The 21,037-nt window shown below is 45.5% G+C and overlaps 1 protein-coding gene across 2 annotated transcripts; it reads left to right on the top strand.

Annotated features, from left to right (window-relative positions):
* Positions 1 to 9,744: 9,744 nt before the first annotated feature.
* On the top strand, positions 9,745 to 21,037 carry DYNLT5 (dynein light chain Tctex-type family member 5). 2 transcript variants are annotated; one of them, XM_068242483.1, is made up of 5 exons: positions 9,745 to 9,835; positions 15,378 to 15,501; positions 16,489 to 16,580; positions 17,458 to 17,582; positions 20,487 to 21,037. In XM_068242483.1, exons 2-5 carry the CDS (start codon positions 15,380 to 15,382, stop codon positions 20,688 to 20,690), a joined length of 543 nt encoding a protein of 180 aa, XP_068098584.1. In that variant the 5' UTR covers positions 9,745 to 9,835; positions 15,378 to 15,379; the 3' UTR covers positions 20,691 to 21,037. The 2 variants fall into 2 exon arrangements, with proteins under 2 accessions (XP_068098584.1, XP_068098585.1); XM_068242484.1 differs by lacking the exon at positions 9,745 to 9,835 and adding an exon at positions 9,869 to 10,005.

Here is a 21,037-nt window from a genome sequence, read left to right as displayed (position 1 = left end):
TCTGAAGGTTAAACAGCCATGTCAGTCTGAACTGAAATGCAATCCATTCAGCTCCCACACACATTTAATCCACACAGAGGTTTTACTGCCTCTAATTCATTTTTTTAGAAGACCTGCTAAAGCCCTGGTTTATTATTCTTTGTAACGAAAACATAAAAACACAAGCAAATGAGCAAAAAATAAAATAAAAACTGCAGAACTGGCTGGGATATTTTAGTATCACATTTGCCAGTATAATAAAATGGGGTTAAAATCCGCAATGTATGTAAACTGCATTATTGATTGAGTCTCAATTTTATTACATTTCAAGCAAATACATTAACCATTTAAAGGATAATTAATTTTTTTTTTTTTTAGAAAAAGTAAATTCATTTCATCTCTGTCTATTGCAAGGATTAATGACAGACATATCAGTTTGATTACAGTAAATACTTTTACATTTCATATAAAGCCTACATAGTAAGGTCCCCTCTCTATTGATGTTCAATCATCCGATCAGTTGAACATTGTTTTTATTGATTTCACCCAATCGAGAGGGGTGGGGTTAGGGTGGCACATGATCGTCATTTGCATTGCTTTGTACTTTATCAGGCATAAGGCTAGCTAGTTTTCTATATTAGATCAGATTTCTTCTCAAATCTCCATTCACTATCGATATTCACATTAAGTAAACGTTGCATAGTATATGGTGACCTTCAGAAAGAAATGAAGCCTAGGACAGAGGCTTGAAACACAAGTGGGAGGCAGGCCTCAGTTTGCAACTCTTACTGTAGGAGCCTTTATAGATAAGGTTGTCAGTACTGGTTTTTGACCGCTTTAGCAGTCAGTAGGTCAGCATCGATGCCAATTCATGGGCAGCTTGTTGGTGTAGAAGTTAGCACTCTTGCTTTGCAGGGCTGGGTTCACGGTTCGAATCCCAGCCAGGGCACCATCTGTAAGGAGTTTGTATGTCCCCCTGTGTCTGTGTATTTCTTCTGGTACTCTGGTTTCCTCCCACATCTTAAAAACCCACAGATAAGTTAATTGGCTTCCCTCTAAATTGGTCCTAGACTATGATACATATATAGGCCTATGAATATGGTGGGGATTAGATTGTGAGCCCCTCTGAGGGACAGTTAAGTGACGAGACAAAATACTCTGTAAAGCGCTGCGGAAGATCTTGGTGCTTTATAAATACCAAGATATAAAATGGGAATAAGGCCTGGAACCCATTAGAAAGCGCAATTGCTAGTGACTTGCAAGCACACGTTTGTGTGTCACCCAATAAATCTGGGCCGCCCATGCCAGTCTCTATGTACAGCACGCAAACAATAACTGCATTCAGCATTGCTCTAGTACCATCATCCTTTGTGCCACCAAAAACTCAAATTAAGCGGTTATGTAGGTATCCAGGCCTAGCAACACTAAGGCCTGGAACCCACTAGGAGCGCTTTTCTGAACGCTTTGCTATTTGAAAAGCTCTTTCTAATGTAATGCTATGGATGTGATTCCTGGAGCGATGAGATGTTATAAAAATCCCCCAGAGCATTGCATTAGCAAGAACTTTTTCAAATCACTAGCGCTTAGAAAAGGCTGCTTAGTGGGTTTGAGCCCTCACAGTGGGTGAACAGCTTATAAACATGGTTGACTTTTGAGAAATCTGTAACTTGAAAAGCTTGTTATGGGTAGTTTTACAACACATTTTATATTTCTAAAAGCAAACCCTGTGTGTTTCCTAAGCCACTGAATACGATAAACCATGCAGTTGTTTGTAAGCAGTTACTTTTAAACAATAAAGTCTCCTTTCTAGGTTCTCTCACTACCTGAACGTTTGCTGTGAATATAAACTGTGGCCCCGTTATAGTTCGCTGAATTTCATGCTCGAGACCTTTAGTTTCTGTCTATTTAATGCATCCCAATTATTTTATTAAAAAATATGTTTTAACAAACTTCCTGTGACTGTTTGAGTTTTGTCCCTCACATGGATTCAAGAAATAAGGGAAAGAATGTGAACAGGGGAGATTTATTCCAGTAACATTGAAGCAGGCAACTACGCTAGCAGAGGTAAAAGCACAACAGACAAGACACATAACATTTATATCACGTTTGTCTCCTGGGAGACTCAAGGCGCTAGAGCTGCAGCCACTAGGACACGCTCTATAGGCAGTAGCAGTGCAAGGGCTTGTTCACATTATGAGCGCTGACGATTTTAGAAATTGCCCTTAAAGCGTGTGTGCAATGATTCCCTATGAGAGGGTTCACATATGAGCGTTTCGATTGCTTTCCACTCGCAAAAGCGCTGCCTGCACCATTTTCTGAGCCTAGCGCTAGCTACATGATACCCCCCTCCCAGCGGAATCCCACCCACCCTTCCAATCGCCGCCGGCGATTATGGCCTTCAGGATATCCCGTTCTGAACGGGATCTCCGTCAGGGCTTCCCCCGTTGCCATAGCGACGGCCAGAATGACGTCAACGACGTCGTGATGTCATAGGGAGTCCCGATCCACCCCTCAGCGCTGCCTGGCACTGATTGGCCAGGCAGCGCACGGGGGGGGGGGGGGCGCTCGTTACGCGGCGCATCGGCGGCGTGGTGCGGCGGCGATCGTCTACAACACGCAGCAAGCAATTTGCTTGCTGCGTGTTTTAAAAGAAAAAATTATTAAAATCCGCCCACCAGGGCCTAAGTGGCACCCTCCGGCGTCTCTGGACGAGCTCAGCTCGTCCAGAACGCTCAGGAGGTTAAAAAGCGCTAGTGCTTCGGTGATGATCAATGATATGCAAATTCTTCAGAGTTGATGCAAATCTATGCAATTTTTATGCAAATGTCTGCAGTTTGAAAATGGCCCAATCCATTTAAACCCAGCTTTAAATTGATTGGGCCATTTTCAAGCTGCAGATATTTGCATAAAAAATTGCAGAAACTTGGAAGTATTTGCTTTTCTTTGATCCCTAGTCAGAGGCAGAGCCCTTAAAGCGGTAAATAAAAACAAAATTCGGACTTACCTGAGGCTTCCTCTAGCCCCCCGTAGCCCACGAGATCCTCCAGCAAAGAGAGTAAAGACTGGAACCGCCCATGTGCAGGAGGTTTGATGGCGTGGCAGGAGAGTGTGCGGGTTACCAGCGCCGCCAGCAGGACCAGTAGAGGGGGGAGAAGAGGATGCCGGAGGACCTCGCACGCTATGGGGGGGGGTTCTTGAGGAAGCCCCAGGTAAGTCTAAATTTAATTTTTATTTACCGCTCGCGGTCCTTTTAACCAGTACACTATCCAGACAATGCAGTTTTGACTTTCTCTGGTAGATACTGAAGATATGCCAATGCTACTTTACTGTGTAGCACCTATCATAGAGATTATCCTGTATGTGTGGTTAGTCTACAACAGGGGTCCCCATACTTTTTTGGTCAATGGCCAGGTCAACATACTTCAGACTGCTGGGAGGCCGGAGTATACATGAAATGATGTAGAAAAACATAACATTGAGCCTAGGTATTGTAGACAGCGCCTATTAACATGGGCAGCCCTCATATCTCCCATTTAACCAGAGCAGATGTTATGCGCCCAACTCAGCAAGTACAGATATTATGCCATCAACACAGCAGGTGCAGATAGTATGGCCTCCACCACAGCATGTGCAGATAATATGCCCTCCACCACAGCATGTGCAGCTATCATGCCACCAATACAGTACAGATATCGTGACCCTAACAAGTCATATGTGAGCCATAATGTCACCCAATGGCCTGCAAAAGCCTGCAGCAAAACCCAGAAGCCAGCAAATGACTGCTTTCTGGCTTCCATGTGGAAAGGTGGTGCCAGAACTGCTATTCTATATGCAGGCCACCAATATTTAAAGGGGCACTACAGCGAAAAACTGTAAAATTTAAAATCTGTGCAAACATATATAAATATAGGTACTAGGTAGTAGAAATGTGACAGGTTTTGGACTAGTTCATCTCTTCTTCATAGGGGATTCTCAGCAAGGCTTTTATTCTTTATAAAGATATTCCCTAAAAAGGATTTGAACAATGATGATAGCCAGCTTCCCTGCTCCGTACACAGTTTTTTGGCAGTTGGACAGAGCAACTGCCATTCACTAAGTGCTTTTGAAAATAAATATATCCCTGAGAATCCCCTATAAAGAGATGGACTAGTCCAAAACCTCTCGCTTCTGTCAGATTTCTACTACCTACTGTAAGTGACAGCAACATAGGAGAAAAGTAATTTATGTCTCATTTTACTCTGAGAAAAAAATGTACTTCTTATTTGTATATGTTTGCACATATTTTAAATGTTACAGTTTTTCACTGTAGTGCCCCTTTAAAGGTGCAGCAAATCGCATCTATAAGTAATACATTTTGTGTGTGAGGGGCCGGTAAAAAATCCTCAGGGAGCCGCATTCGGCCCGAGGGCCTTAGTTTGAGGACCACTGGTCTACAAGGTGGATTTTATGAGACACAATGACAACATATATAATTATGTGATGCATTATTCAGGATACACAATTTTATGTTAATTATCCTGGTTTAAAGAGAAGGCCGCAATAGCAGTATACTGGGTGCTATTGTAGCTGGGAATGCGAAGAATCACTCGCGTTCCCAGCCTGACGGCCGGTGACGACGAAACCGGAAGTAGCCGCCGGCGGGTCCAGGAGCATCAGAGCGACTCTACGTGGGCACCGATCGGCTGCAGGGGGCTTAAGGAAGCCTCAGGTGAGTAAAACTCATTTTTTATTTTTGACTTAAGGTTACCTTTAAGCATCAGAAGCCCTTCCTATATGTACAGACAATCCCCTACTTACAAACCATTTGGATTATGACGTTTCAAGCATGCAAAAGTTTTTATGAACAAAAATGTACAATACTGTTTTTATTACATTTTTTTGTTGTTGTTCAATATTTACAATATTATATAAACCTATAAGTAATTTAAAACACATTGAAAACAACTAAAAAACATGGTTTGTAGTACAGTACATGTCTAAATCCAGAGTTGTCTTAAAGGAAATAATTTATCTAAGGTTTACCATATGTAACACAGGACACAACTTACAAACAAATGTACCTTTCAATGTCCAGTATCGAAACCAGTTTGAAAGTAGGGGATTACCTGTATATATATATATATATATATATATATATATATATATAGCAGTATATTGGTATGTTACCCTACCTTTCCAGAAATGTTTAGCCTAAGCTTTGATGTCATAAAGGCTCTCCTCCCAGAGTACTCTGGGGAACCAGGTGTTGCTTCTGCTCACTTCAAAACACACAACAAACAAACATTCCACAGTGATGCACCGCCAGCAGTAAAGATGTCGCCATCTGTGATAAATTTAGGTATGTAAATCAGGTTAAAGAGACACTGAAGCGAAAAAAAAATTATGATATTATGATTTGTATGTGTGGTACAGCTAAGAAATAAAACATTAAGATCAGATACATTAGTCTAATTGTTTCCAGTACAGGAAGAGTTAAGAAACTCCAGTTGTTATTTCTATGCAAACAAGCCATTAAGCTCTCCGACTAAGTTAGTCATGGAGAGGGCTGTTATCTGACTTTTATTATCTCAACTGTTCCTGGACTATTTACTTTTCCTCTGCTAGAGGAGAGGTCATTACTTCACAGACTGCTCTGAAAGAATCATTTTGAATGCTGAGTGTTGTGTAATCTGCACAAATTATAGAATAATGCAATGTTAGAAAAAACACTATATACCTGAAAATAAAAGTATGAGAATATTTTCTTTGCTGCTAATCTTCTAGAAATTATTTATAGTACACAACCAATTCATTATATCATATTTTTTTCACTTCAGTGTCTCTTTAAGGAAAGATTTTACAATGAGAACGCTGACGAAATAATTTATGAAGTAATACTGTGTTGTAAAAAATAAGCAATTTTATTAATTGTTATACTCAGTAAGTTTCCTCTTTAAAGTATTTAAATTCAAAATAAGGGTGCGTACACATGCCCAACTGATCCCCTTCAGCGACATGGCTAGGTTGGGCTGCACATACGCGTTATGAGCTGTGTTGCTATGCGTGGGGGAGGGGGAAGGGACGAAGAGCGGCGCATGTGTGATGTCACGCGGCGGCTGGGGAAGTGGTGCGAACAATGGGATCAGCGTCACTAAGATTGAGTAGATCCATCCGGCGGATGGTTCAAGGGTTGGTCATCAGGAGTCGTTAGATGCTGCACACACACGATTGTGGGCCTGTTGCGGTTGATTACGGCCACCTCATCCAACTTAAGTCGGGCCGGAGTATGAGGCTTTAGAATATGGAACGTCGTTAGTCATATGTAGAGTTAATTTTGTGTTGATGGGAATTTTTGCACCTTTGAATTGGACCAATCAAAATGATCAGCTGCTGGTCCAGTTCCAGGCTGCATAAATATTCATAACATTTGCAATATTTAGATAATCTCATTTTATTGACCATCTCTAGCTTTACATAGGGATGCTCAATGAGGTGTAACAGGGGCGTATCTATAGAGGGGTAGGTATGGCACGTGCTATAAGTACCGAAGCGCCATGCCTGCATCCCTCTTCTGCTTCTGTGCTGCATCGACCATCTCCCCGACCCCAATATACTCACAGAGGTAGCCACAGTGATCTGAGGATTTCAAATGCAGGAAGTGACGTCACTTCCTGTATTCAAAATGTGCACCGCGATCACTGTGCTGGCTGCTCGTCTGCCCTCTGGTCACCGTGGATCTGAGGTCTACCACTGCAAGCATCTATGGGGATGAAGGTGCTGTGCAGCATGGAGGAGGACACGGCAATCGAGGACGGTGAACAGGTCACCTATGACTACCTATAACAGCCTTTCTCAACCTTTCTACCCCAGAGGAACCCTGCAAATAGCTTTTGGATCTCAAGGAACCCCTGCAAACTATTTTTTGATCTCGAGGAACCCCTGCATTTATTTTGCAGGAGGCATAGTGGTCTTTAAAGGTATGTGTGGCTGTTTATTTCACTCCCCCTATTACACTGCCACTCATTACACTGCCTCCTAAGCCCCTAATTTAGTGTTTCTTGTTACAGTACCACCTATTATAGTGAGCTCCATTATACATCCTCACGATGGGGAAAATGCCAAGGAACCCCTGCAGAGTACTCAAGGAACCCTGGTTGAGAAAGCCTGACCTATAATATAGAAATTTATACTGAGGGACACATTTGACTTGTGAGTCGCGCAGTAGTGTGCAGGCGCTGTCTCGACTGCGCGTTTCCTAGACCATGTGTCTGGGAGTGCTCTGCCCATGCACACAACATGCTCACGATGTCATGCGCAGAGCGCTCCTGTCCACATATCTAGGATGCATGCAGCTGGGCTAGCGCCGCCAGCGCACTACTGCAGGAATCGACAGACTGGAAGAGATTATGGAGGTCATTTAGGTGAAAAAGCAGGGAGACGGAGGAGAATGGGGGGAGCGGTGGGCTTGCAGCTCTGGTATCCTTTAGCATACCTGAACTGACAGGACCCATAATGAGCTGAATATGAGCTGCGTTCATATTGTGTAGTGCACTGTAGGTGTAAAAAAACTGGGGGAGGGGGGGTGTCAGGCAAAATTTCAGTGTTTGCCATGGGTAGGGTGACCATATTTTGATTTCCAAAAAAGAGGACGATCGGCACGGCCTCCAGACGAATTCACTCTCTGCACTGCGTCTGTATCGCAGCTTTATAAATCAATTACTGCTCCCACAGGCCACAGCAGCCCAGCGTGACTTCACTTCCCTAACTCCTAGGCCTAAACTCCGCCCCTCGCTGCCACCCCTCTGCTCCGCAATTTGCTCTCAGTGGATGGGGGCAGAGGCGGAGCAGAGCAGCAGGGATTGATTGCCTAATGAAGAGCCGTTTTGGGAGGCGAACGAGCCGGCTCTTCGGGGGCCGAGCCAGAAGAGCCGATGCTTAAACAGCTGGAATTCCGTGATGGGAATTCCAGGTCTTTAAGCATCGGCTCGGCCGCTCAGCTCCCAAAGAGCCGGCTCGTTCAGCTCCCAAAACGGCTCTTCATGCTCACAGCTCATACTACCCAGTTTAGTGATGGGAATTCTTCCGGCTCTTCAAGCATTGGCTCTTCTGGCTCGGCTCCCAAAGAGCCGGCTCGTTTGCCTCCCAAAACGGCTCCTACCCGGACATTTCTAAAACCCGCCAGGACGGAAAAAGTGGACCTGTCCGGGCAAAAGAGGACGCCTGGTCACCCTAGCCATGGAGGCCATTTTAGTTACCCAGATGGTGATGACCACGTAACAGCTTCCAGGTCAGCAGACCATTGAGCCTTAAAGAGAACCCGAGGTGGGTTTGAAAAATATTATCTGCATACAGAGGCTGGATCTGCCTATACAGCCCAGCCTCTGTTGCTATCCTAAACCCCCCTAAGGTCCCCCTGCACTCTGCAATCCCTCCATAAATCACAGCCACGCTGCTGACAAACAGCTTGTCAGAGCTGGCTGTGTTTATCTCTATAGTGTCAGTCTGCTGCTCTCCCCGCCTCCTGCAGAACTCCAGTCCCCGCCTGCATCCCTTCCCTCCCTGCTGATTGGAGGGAAGGGACGGGGCAGGGACCGGAGCTCTGCAGGAGGCGGGGGAGCAGCTGAGACTGACACTACAGATGTAAACACAGCCACACAGCACGGCTGTGATTTATGAGGGATTGCAGAGTGCAGGGGGACCTTAGTGGGGTTTGGGATAGCAACAGAGGCTGGGCTGTATAGGCAGATCCAGCCTCTGTATGCAGATAACATTCTTTAAACATACCTCGGGTTCTCTATAAGGAAACATTGACATTACCTTGCCTTGCACATCAATTGTCTCTTGATATAACTGACAGCAACTTATATAGTGGAAAGGGGCCCCTAGGCTTTTATTTTTGACAAGATCTTGTCAGAACTGAAAGCTATAATTGATAGAAGAAAAATAGTGAGCTGAGAGGAACTGACGGTGAGACAAGTATGTCATATTCATTTGCAGGTAAATGATGTATTTCAAATAATTTTACTCAGTTCAGGTTCCCTTTAAAGTAAATACGAACCCTAAAAAATAGAAAGCCTGTTACTTACCTAAGGAGAGTGGAGGCTCAGAGTCCAAATGAGCCTTCCCTCTCCTCTCCTGGCACCCATTCCAGCGCTAGCTGGTCAAATACTGCTATTTCCGCCATCGAAGGGAGGCTTTGGGAGCCTGAGTGCTCCCGAGGACAGGCCGCTCCATACTACTGCACACGTGAGCGCACTTTCTCACGTATTCTGCTCAGTATGGAGTCGCCTGTCTTCAGGAGGACTCTTCTCCTGATGACTTCCGAAGTCATCAGGAGAAGAGTTCTCCCCGCCATCCCCGCAGCGGGGGATTTAAACGGGGAGCTGCCACCTGAATGAGGCACCAGGAGAGGAGCGGGAAGGCTCATTAGGATCCAGAGCCTTCCCTCTCCTTAGGTAAGTATCTGCCTTTCTTTTTTTTTGTAACAGGTTCCCATTGGCTCTTTAAGTGTCAAAAAGTTGGAGAGTATGGACTTGAGTCCTATGGGAGGAAAGCGCTTTACAAATGTTATTGTATTGTAGAAATAAATGACCAAGGCTGCTGGCGTCGCCTGTAGTGCTGGGCATGTCCACTAGAGGGACATTGCACGCATCAGGCTTTTAATAAAGTTTGCTGTTGGAAAAAAAAAAAAACACCTCCAACACGGTTTGGAGAGATTACACTATATGGAGCGACAATCAATAACGTCACTGCTCGGAGTCAAGGCCCTCATTCGCCGCCTATGGGAGGAAATCCCGCCCCTCCGTCAGCTGGTTGGTTGCCGGGGCAACAGAACGCTGAGCCGGATCCTTGGAGTGAGCGCGTGCAGCTGCAGCAGGTAAACTTAGCTGAGCCTCTGATTTCTCCCTGCTGTATAGTGTGAGGTCATCTCGAGAGATCCTGTCTGTCCACAACCGCTGGGGTACTGCAGATCCCAGCTTCTCCTTCAGCTGTGTAATTTTACATGAGCAGATTCATGGAGTCCTGCATCATTACAAGAACCCCCCTGTAAGATCCAAGCCCAATGTAGTATCACCAGAGCTCTATACCCAGACCAAATATATACAATATCTAACTGCACCACAGCAAGTGTCCTTTCAAATAGGGTGTCAGTCAGTTTGCGCTATATCAAGCATTGGGGTACTACTGACAGATGCTCTCAAAATTATTAAATTGGCCAGGAAATCCAGGCCATTTTATCTAATTCCAAATATATTTATTATCATTATTTTAATCGGCTGCTAGAGTTTACACCTAGCTTTGAACTTTCATTGTATCTTTAAATAGAGTAAGGAAGTAAGGGTGAATGTCTGGTTGTGGTAAAGGGGTGAGTTTGCTTACTTAATTCTTCCCCAATAAATTCTCACCAAAAGGGGCAAAATTAGCCATGTCTCTTGTAATTCAGGGGTAAGTTAGAACTTTGCATAGGTAATTATTGCAGTCTCCGACTTCCTGTAATGGAGAAATAGCAGTAGACTGTTGTACCGTGTTAGCCGTCAGTAAAAACAACACGTTTTGAATCGGGATGATTCCATTTATCGGCTAAGTTAGAGACAAATAAAAAGCAAGCTCTCGGCTAATACACCTTCTTCAGATTTCTATCCTGTAAATGGAGGCTGGAAGTCTGAAGAAGTTTACTTTTTATTCATTTCTAAGTTAGCGAAATAGCAAGAAAATGATTTGAAATTTACCTAAAGAAAGCTTAGTGCCTTCACTGCATTCTCTAATGTTCATAAAGATAAGGGGCTTGATTCACAAAGCGGTGCTAACCCAGTTAGCATGCCTATAGACTTTAGGCGTGGGGTAATCCTGATTGCCTGGCAAGTCCGGCGGGTAAAACTGCGCACGCACAGCGTGGTGCGCGCGCAACGTCGCATCGAGGTGAGATGATAATGGGGCACCCGATGCACCTATAAGTTTGCATGGGGTGCGATCTTAATGGCGCACCGTGCGTCGTTAAAGAGGCACTTAAGCCAACCTTTTTTTTTAAACCTGACAGTGTGCACAGTAGAGGAGCCAGATAAGAGTCTTACCGCAGTGTTTGTTTTCTTATCTGGTCCTCTGTTTCCCATAAATCCGCCCTGACAGCCAGCCCTGTCGGCGCCTGACGGCGAATGACCCAGGATAGTAAACGCGTCAATCATTCCTTCCTCGCTGGGTCCTTCTGCCGCCGGCGCCGCTGCCTGTACTGAGCTGTGCGAGTGCCTGAACATTGGAAGCGTGCGCGCGCGTGCACGTCGCGGGGGCGCGCGTGCACGGCGTGATTTGCATTGCATAGAAGCAGTGCATGAGCGAGCGTAGCTAGGAGGCAGGAGATGCAGGAAGCTAACAAGCGCTGGCTGACCCGGAAATAGTTCCGGCCAGCAGCTCCATTTTGAATAAATTATAATCAATCACCCTGCCAGTAACAATTTAACTAAAGGCTCCAGAGCGGCGCTACACAAGCGAAATTGCAGGGCTGGGAAGGAAGATTTAGGTAATATCTTTATTTTGAAAAACGATCCTGGCTTAAGGTTCACTTTAAGGTCACACCCCATGCAACCATATAGGTACATCGGATGCGACGTTGTGCACGCACCACGCTGTGCGCTCGCAGAGATTTACCCGCCGGGCTTTCCGCGCGAGTGTAGGACATCACGCCTAAACTAAGTTTAGGCGTGATGTAGGGCTTTTTACAAGCGTGCTAATACTTAGCACTGCTTTGTGAATCAAGCCCAAAATGATTAAGTCTTAGATTGTTTGTCATGCATAATTCTGGGAACACACGATACTTTTTTTGCGGTCGATTCTCCACGCGATTGATTATCTGCTCAATTCTCTTATCTTCCGCTCGTTTTTCTTAATTTTTTTTCCATTTACTTCTATGAGAAATCGAGCGGAAAACAATCGAGCGGAGAATTTGACATGATGGAATTTATCTATCAAAGGCATCTATCTGAACGATTCTTCTGCAAAAACGAAACTTTTGTTCCCAGCATAAGTGACAGGCACTATTGGTATGTTCCATTATTATGCTGTTATCAGTAAGAAGTTCAGGTAGCTGATAAGACACCTCTACAATTGACTTAAGGGGCCCATACACTTACAGATTTTTCCGCCGATATACAGCCGATTCGATCACTGTGATCGAATCGGCTGTGAAATCGTTGCGCAAACGCTGACCGAACGATCGATTTCTGTCCGAAATCGATCGTTCCCGTCAATTCCTGTTGTTCCTGTACGCGCGGAAGATGTTGCTTGATCGCCGGCGGGTCGTGAGTGCGTCGATAGCGGCGTTCGAATGCCCGACGACCGACACTAGCGGCAATACGTTACCTGATCTGGCCGGCGCGAGTCCCCGCTGTCACCGCTGCTTCTTCTCCGCGCTGGGCTCCGAGTCGGCAGGCTTCACTTCTTCCTGTCCCGGCAGGAAGTTTAAACAGTAGAGCGCCTTCTACTGTTTAAACTTCCCCGGACAGGAAGTACAGTGAAGCTGGAGCCCAAAGTGGAGAAGAAGACAGCAGAGACCGGGGGACTCGCGCCGGCCGGATCAGGTAATGTATGCGGGGGGGCAGCGGCGGCAGCTTCACAGATGATGAATCGATTTCATTCTGAAATCGATTCACAACCTGTTTGCAGTAAAGGCAGCCATACGATCCCTCTCTGATCAGATTCGATCAGAGAGGGATCTATCTGTTGGTCGATCTCATGGCAAATCGACCAGTGTATGGCAGCCTTTAGTGTGGTGTTTCAGAACACAAAGAAGTGAAAAAATAAATAAAACATAAATAAGCAGAGCAAATAGCTGTGCTGCAGAGATGAAGCTTCACTGTGGAGTAAATATCCAAAATTTATCAATTTCTCAATTGTTACTTGTACACTTTAGGAAGATTTTTCATATTGTAAGCACACATTATAGAATGCTTTCAACATATTAGATGTTATATTCAATAAAAACATGTAATCTAATGAAAATGTACTCAAAAAGACCATTTTGATTCATGTTTGATTGTTTTGTAAATTGAATATTGCATGTGCAGGAGCGTCACGAGAGTGGTAGGTCCATTGGTATGAGTAGCACTATAGTGAGGGGACCTGCAGGCAGGAAAGTGAGGGAGCCACAGGCAGGAGCGGCAGGAGAGTGAGGGGAGCTGCAGGCAGGAGAGTGAGGGGAGCTGCAGGCAGGAGCGGCAGGAGAGTGAGGGGAGCTGCAGGCAGGAGCGGAGGAGAGTGCGGTGAGCTGCAGGCAGGAGCGGCAGGAGAGTGAGGGGAGCTGCAGGCAGGAGCGGCAGGAGAGTGAAGGGAGCTGCAGGCAGGAGCAGCAGGAGAGTGCGGTGAGCTGCAGGCAGGAGCGGCAGGAGAGTGAGGGGAGCTGCAGGCAGGAGCGGCAGGAGAGTGAAGGGAGCTGCAGGCAGGAGCGGAGGAGAGTGAGGGGGCCACAGACAGGAGCTGAAGAAGAGCAAGTCACCATGGCTTTCTAGCGCAACAAGCAGTACAAAGCTAGTAACTGTTGCCGAGAGAAGGACACTACATGAAATCTCTTCTGAGCTCTGATCTACTATCATATGGAGCACTGTGGCAAGGTGGTAAATGATTGATATCAGTTATATATTGACCGTTTATCACATCTACCTTATGTGTTCTCAGCACAATGCCCTGGTTTGTGACACACCAACTGATAAAGCTTTCAGGGATCATAATGCATGACAGCGGCAGAGGAGCCTGTTTGTGATGCCTGGCTGTGCCAGTCTGTTCGGCAGCATGAGGTACCGTAACTAGGATACAGGATGCATTGGTGTCACATTGCCCCGAGGTGACCACAGAGCTTGCTCTGAGCAATGTGATGAATCCGCCACACAAACATTCCTCCTTTGTCTTTCACCTGTTCTGTGAGATATTATCCTGAGGCCTCATTTGCATTGAATAGAAAAAGGCATGTTGGTTTCTCTAGAGATATTAATGACAGCCCTGTCAGCCTGTTGCTTTAAAATACCACAGATATGTCTCAGCCTATAATCTCCTCAGTGAAATTCTGGTTGCACCTGTTTTATCTACCTTTTTAGTTATCATAACCGTAATGGGGGCGTACACACACAAGGCTTGTTGCCTAAAGGGAGTGGGGCTCTTCCCTCGGGTAACAGTTTGGGAGCTGAGCGCTGTATAGACGCCTCACTATGCTATAGCATAGCAATGTGTCTTTTGCTATGGGGAGGGAAGGAGGGACAACGTGCAGTGAACGATGGAGTGGATTCTGGTGGGAGGGATGAGGAGGGAAACAATGGATTCGCCTGCTGATTGTTGTTTGAAGGACCACTATTGTGAAATATTGTAACATTTAAAATACGTGTGTACACATAGTGCTAAGAACTGCATTTCTCTAAATTCCATAGCTAATGCAGCTCAGGGACATTGATCACACCCCCACACGAGGTGAAAAGATCACAGGGATATGCAGGGAACAGGATAACACACCCCACATGTCGGCAGCCATCCCCAGAGCTGTGCACACTAATAAGTACTACTTATATATACATTTGTTTCAATCCCTTCTCCTGAAGAAGTGAACTCTGCTGGTCACATTGCCTGTGAGCCAGTTTCTTGGCTCAATGGGTCTGTCCTTGATTAGCTCTTCCTCATGGGCTGCTCTTTGGACTTGACTCAGTGTGAGTGCCTTTGATTAGCTTTTCCTCATGGGCTGCACTTCATATTCCACCTATTTGGGTGGGTGGGAGAGGAGGGGCCATCTCAGGGTTATTCCTCTGCTGGAGGGGTGTATTTAACAAGAGCACGCCAGGTAAAATCTGTGCAATCGAGAGAGGCGGAGGGAGAGATTTTGTGACCAGCTGTTTAGCATCTGTGGAAGTTGTATTTTTGTGTCAAAGAGCTCCCCACAGATCATGTCTGCAGCACTTTCCTCACCATACTTGCAGGATGTAAGTGAACTGGCTATTGAATCTCCATTTAGCCATAATGAAGACTGTGCAGTCTAATTCCTGTGACTGGAGTTACACTGTAAATAACTCTATTCTCTATCCTAACTCTATCCTAAACAGTTTAAGGCTTGGAACCCACTGGCGGAATTTTAGAGACGTTTGTGTTTTGCAGGCGATCGGAAAAGCATTACGGCAGTGGAATGCCCTATGAGGGTGGTTGCAGTGCAGCGCTTGCGCCTGGCAATGGGGCTCCAGCATTTTTGGAGCGAGCGATCGCATTGACGGGATACAGGTACAAATAGCAATTGCTCCAGGAATCACAGTGAAATTGCTGACTTCTGCGATTTCAGAAATTGGCAGCATTTTGCAATCCGTCGCAAAACCCCACCAGTGGGTCCCAGGCCTAATGATAAATACACAAATGGCATGAGTTCTGGTTCTCACAAGCCCTTGCTATAATTGTCACAGAGATGTCGGACGTAGCAAAAGACAAGGCGGCCCGTCTGCTGAAGAAGAGAGGAAGCATTTCATCACTGAGCAGCCATGAAGTGAGGCCGCGGGAAAACCTGAACAAGCCCAGAGAGACCAGAGAGTGAGCAGCGCTGTGTTTTGTCTGCATTGTTTATATATCATGTAACGGTTCCTGGTTTATTATGGCAGTTGTCTCCTGAAGGGGGAGGGGAAGGGAAATGGCAGGAGGGTGCACCCATGCAGAACAGGAGCTAAAAGGGGCCCTGTAGTGAGACAAGTGTATAAACTAAATACAGCACAACCACTGTACACATGTGCTCCAATTTATTATGCAAATATTTTTCTCTGATTTTCCCAAATAGTCGATCTAAGTGGCGGTCAGCATAATTTTTGAGTCATCAACCCTTATAGTATAACTGGAATTTTAGTGAGCAAACCTCTTAATGATAACCGTATGTTTTTCAAAAATAAAAAAAAAACTTAAAATGCATTGTTCTAAATTATTACACACAGCAGGGTTTTAAAACATTTTATAAGATGTAAAGAACTGAATATGGTCATTTTAAGGCTCATGAAATGGCTGCCACCAGTATTATTATTATTTATATAGCACAGCCAACTTCGTCATATGTCTATTGTAAGTGCACAGAGAAAGGAGTCACACACCACTGGTGAGGTGCTGGACCAGTATTTGTAATCCACCAAAAATTCCAGAAAGTCCGCACACTCTAAAGTACCAAGTCCTGTTTATTCAAACATTGGTACCATTCTGTACTGTAGCCTTGACAAAGGGAACCCCACGGGGCCCCGAAATGACTCCTTGGTTTTTGGAATGGTTTGTCACGTGTTTGAATAAACAGGACTCGGTACTTTAGAGTGTGCGGACCTTGTGGAATTTTTTTTATATGTCTATTGTAGTCTAGCTAATTAACTTATTTTATATTGGGATGTGGGAGGAAACTGGAATGCCAGATAGAGGCCTGGCTGGGATTTGAACCGGGGACCCATTGGTGCAGGGCAAATGTGCTAACCACTACGCCACCGTGCTGCCTAGTATTCCCAAATAACCATAGTGAGACTGTAACCTGAGTTTCTTGTGTTCTTGCAGTTCTATGAGCACGGTGTCCTACATTGATGAGCCGAGCCACCATGATGACGTACATCGTACAGCGGTGCTGATGGAAAACACCTATCAGATAGGTATGGAGCGTTTGGGAATATATATATATATATATATATATATATATATATATATATATATATATATATATATATATGTGTGTGTGTATATGTATATGTATATGTGTGTATGTACACAGTGGTGTGAAAAACTATTTGCCCCCTTCCTGATTTCTTATTCTTTTGCATGTTTGTCACACTTAAATGTTTCTGCTCATCAAAAACCGTTAACTATTAGTCAAAGATAACATAATTGAACACAAAATGCAGTTTTAAATGATTGTTTTTATTATTTAGTGAGAAAAAAAAACTCCCGCAGGTGCTGTATAATCTTTTTCTACTGCTGTGTGCAGCAGCAGGAAGTTCTTTGTCCTGAAAAGCAGCATCATCACCTGTCCCTAGAGAGAAGAGAGCCTGGATAGTGTTTTTTTTTGGGGGGGGGAGGGGGGGGGCTTTGTTGGGGGGGGGGCTTTGTTGGGGAGGGGGGGGGGTTATGACACAGGACTTCTTGCCTGGGGTGACAAAAAGGACTAGAAGCGGCCCTGCTCCTGAGTTTTCTCATTTTATCTATTACCGTAAGTACCTTTTTTGAGCACTAAAAAGTAGGTGCGTAAAGTAACAGCGCCCAGGTTAATCTGAGACGGCTTATATTGAATATTTTCTGACTTGCTGAGTGCTTACAAGGAATTTCATTGATAGGGTGTCAAAACATCTCCTGTAAGGAAATTCTGGAGAAAAGTTAATTGAATAAGAGATTGTATGTTGTCCTCCGAGAACATACCAGGGGGTAAAAAATCTACATTTATTCCTGCAGCACTTTATTTATTTCTCGGTCATTGGGTGTCTTCTGGACAAGCGTTACCTGGGAATACATAACATGAGCCTTTCTCTGCTGTAGGTCCAGCACGACGCTTCCCCGTGGCCACTGTGAATAATATTCTAAAGGACGTCCTCACCAGTTACCTTCAGGAGGAGAAGTACGAAGCTGAGCTGTGCCGACAGATGACTAAGACCATTTCCGAGGTAAGTGAGGACACTGAGCTCAGCGTTATCCTGAACTGCCCCAGAGATCTCCTCTATTTCTTATTTTATGTGGCGTCAGTTCATTCATGTGTCTCTCCAGAGCAGGGCAGCCAATCAGAGCAGGGTAAAGGGCTCTCTGCAGTCAGTCATCCCAGTGATGGCTGCTGCAGGTGCGTGCATGCACGGTGATTGCTTCCAAGCCTCATCCTGACGTTCAGATTTTCCACCTGGCCGCCCTGCTAGCAAAAGCACAAGAGCCGCTGATGCCCCAAAGGACCTGCTTATAATAAAGCACTGAGCTGATTGCACATCTCTGCTTTCTTGCTCTACAGTTTTAGAAACTTGATTGCACTTTTTTATAGCACCATACAGATAACTGTATTTATATTAAAGGGGAACTGAAATAAGAGGTATACAAAGGCTGTCATATTTATTTCCTTTGAATCAACACCAGTTGCCTGGCAGCCCTGCTGGTCTATTTCTCTGAAGTAGTATCTGAATAACACCAGAAACAAGCATGCAGCTAGTCTTATCAGATCTGACTTTAAAGTCTGAAACACCTGATCTGCTGCATGCTTGTTCAGGGGCTATGGCTAATAGTATTAGAGGCAGAGGATCAGCAGGGCTGCCAGGCAACTGGTATTGCTTAAAAGGAAATAAACATATACCTCTCTCTTCAGTTCCCCTTTAAAGGGATACTGTAGGGGGTCGGGGGAAAATGAGTTGAACTTACCCGGGGCTTCTAATGCTCTCCCGCAGGCATCCTGTGCCCGCGCAGCCGATCACCAATGCTCTGGCCCCGCCTCTGGTTCACTTCTGGAATTTCAGACTTTAAAGTCTGAAAACCCACTGCGCCTGCATTGCAGTGTCCTCACTCCCGCTGATGTCACCAGGAGCATACTGCGCAGGCCCAGTATGGTCTGTTACTGCGCAGTGCGCTCCTGGTGACATCAGCGGGAGTGAGGACACGGCAACACAGGCGCAGTGGTTTTCAGACTTTAAAGTCTGAAATTCCAGAAGTGAACTAGAGACGGGGCCGGAGCATCGGTGAGTGGCTGCGCGGGCACAGGATGTCTGCGGGGGACCATTAGAAGCCCCAGGTAAATTCAACTCATTTTCCCCCGACCCCCTACAGTATCCCTTTAAGGAGGACCTGTAGTGAAAATAACATAATGAATAAAATTGTTTTTTTTTTTTTATAATCATTTATAAATGAGTTAGGCCTGGTACACACTGCTGCTGCAGAAACAGTGCAGTAAGCGCATACACTCAGGATGTGCAGCTTCCGTGCTGACCTGCCGTTTCTATCTGCTGCCACTCGTCCATCACATTCCCACTCATCCCAAAACTGATCAGACACCTTAAGAAGCATGTTGGGTTGTAAAAAATATATGTGAATCCTGTCTAGTGCTGACAAGCTGGGTCCGCTCTACTGTGCAGGCCGAACGCGGCTATTTCCACCCGAGCAGAGAGCTGCGCCTGCGCTGGATTGCGATAGGTAAATCTTCACCTCTCCAACATTTGGAGGCTTCCAGCGCTGGATTGCCGGGACAGGGGATGCCTCGTTAGGATCCAGAGCTTCCCCCTGCCAAGTTAAGTATCCCCTAAAAAGGGGTGTTTTTTCTTACAGATTTCTTCTAAACGTTATTAGCAATTTGTCCTTTGTTGGTGCCTCTGTTCAATCATCCAGCGTGATAATCTGTTAGATGGGCTCTCCCCTGTACTCAGGCTGTTAGCTGAAAGCTTCACACCACTCAGGGCCTCCTCGCCGCACTCCAGATCTGCCTCTCCCAAAGTCCCAGCTACCTATGACAGCTCCATGTGACTCACTGCAGGGCTCACATTTGTTAGATTTCATGCTAGTTTTGCATTTTCTGAAATTGCGACTGTCGCGCATCTAATGTATTTCAATGGCATTGCAATTACATGCATTCGTGTGCAATTTGCAATTTTTCAGTATTTAAAATTCAGACATCAGGTTTGCTTTTTTTCCTTGGTGATTCGTGACTACGGCTGGTTTTACACTAGGCAATTATGTTAGTGGTGCAATGCTCCTCCCTCATCACCCCGCAACACGGAAAACAGCATTAATGTGACCGTGCAGTAGTGTGTGCCGACAGGGGCATTTGCATAGTGACGCCCTTCGTCGCCCAATGACATACTGCCTACTGGAGAGGAAGTATGTCACTGGGATTCCCAGGTTTCCCTGTCCTATTCACGTCGTTCCGCGCATGCGCACCGCACTGCTGCCATGTGCACCAGGATGTGTGTTTTCAATTTCTTTTTTGCGGCTTCCAGTATGCGGTACCAGGTAAGTGGTTGGATATGGAGGGGGACCAAAGTGAGAGGTATACCTGCACAATGTGCCCCCCTGCTGGTGACATCTATGATTATGTCTGACCGAAGCATCTGCTGAACTTATGCAATTCCTGCTAGATTTAGTACTGCAGACACTTGATTGGCTGACGAGCTGTTTGTGGAGCATATAAAATGGCGGATTGCTGGCTGTTAGTGAGCATTTCTTGTGTGTTTCGTATTCAACAAATGTAAAATCCCTGAAAATTTACTTACATGACTTCCATCACTGCAGAAGTCTGACGCGCTGTTGAATTTGCGGCAGGTTGGGGGCCAATCGGGAACTTCCGTCACAGCGTGACTTGGCCCCATTGCCTTGCATTATCGCTGCATTTCCCTGCGATAAAACAGGGTAACACAATGCACACTTGCAAGGTTAGTGTAAAAGCGGTCTCGATGCAAGTCAATTGGACCGCAAAAAAAAATCCCGTTTTGCAGTTGCGTGTGACTGTGAAGTTGTCCTACATACTGATCATGTATTTGCATGTCTTTTATGATGCTCATCTTGCGTTCTGACTGTGGTGTTGATGCTTCTTGTTTGGCTTCCAGGTGGTGAAGGCGAGAGTGAAGGACTTGATGATCCCGCGGTATAAAATAATCGTCCTCATCTACATTGGACAGCTGAACGATCAGGGCATGCGAGTCGGTAGCCGCTGCATCTGGGACCCGGCTAATGACACCTTCGCCTCCTTCACCTTCAAGAACAGCTCTCTGTATGCTCTGGCCAATGTCTATGCCGTTTACTATGAATAGAGCTGTCTGAAGCGTCCCAACCGCTGTCCCCTCCCCCCAGACTGAGTGTTGTGTGGCACTGACTCTCCAGGCAGCTTCTCTCTCGGAGGTCCCGGGGGTGAGATTCCCTCCCACGCAGCAGGTCGGGACTCTGAACTTTCCTGGTTTGCTGTATTGCGGAGGTCACTCTGCAGGCTCCTGAATGATCTGTCCTGTAATATGGAGAAACTGCCAGCAGAGCTTGTAGAGATGGGATCTAACGTTTGGCTATGGGCATTTTATTTTACTTTCTCTCTTTAGACCTGTATGTAGAACCCGAAGCATTTGACTTGCTATGTTATCAAATGTAATTTTTGCTTTTTTAAAAA

This window comes from Hyperolius riggenbachi, chromosome 6 (assembly GCF_040937935.1).
Source record: "Hyperolius riggenbachi isolate aHypRig1 chromosome 6, aHypRig1.pri, whole genome shotgun sequence".
NCBI lineage: Eukaryota > Metazoa > Chordata > Amphibia > Anura > Hyperoliidae > Hyperolius > Hyperolius riggenbachi.
This window is presented reverse-complemented; position numbering and strand designations above follow the sequence as displayed.

What these genes read in the sequence shown, in the direction of transcription:
- DYNLT5 (XM_068242483.1), top strand. Translation starts at nt 15,380, where the DNA reads ATGTCGGACGTAGCAAAAGACAAGGCGGCCCGTCTGCTGAAGAAGAGA. An exon ending in AAGCCCAGAGAGACCAGAGA is followed by an intron (nt 15,502 to 16,488) that starts GTGAGCAGCGCT and finishes GTGTTCTTGCAG; the next exon opens with TTCTATGAGCACGGTGTCCT. An exon ending in TGACTAAGACCATTTCCGAG is followed by an intron (nt 17,583 to 20,486) that starts GTAAGTGAGGAC and finishes TTTGGCTTCCAG; the next exon opens with GTGGTGAAGGCGAGAGTGAA.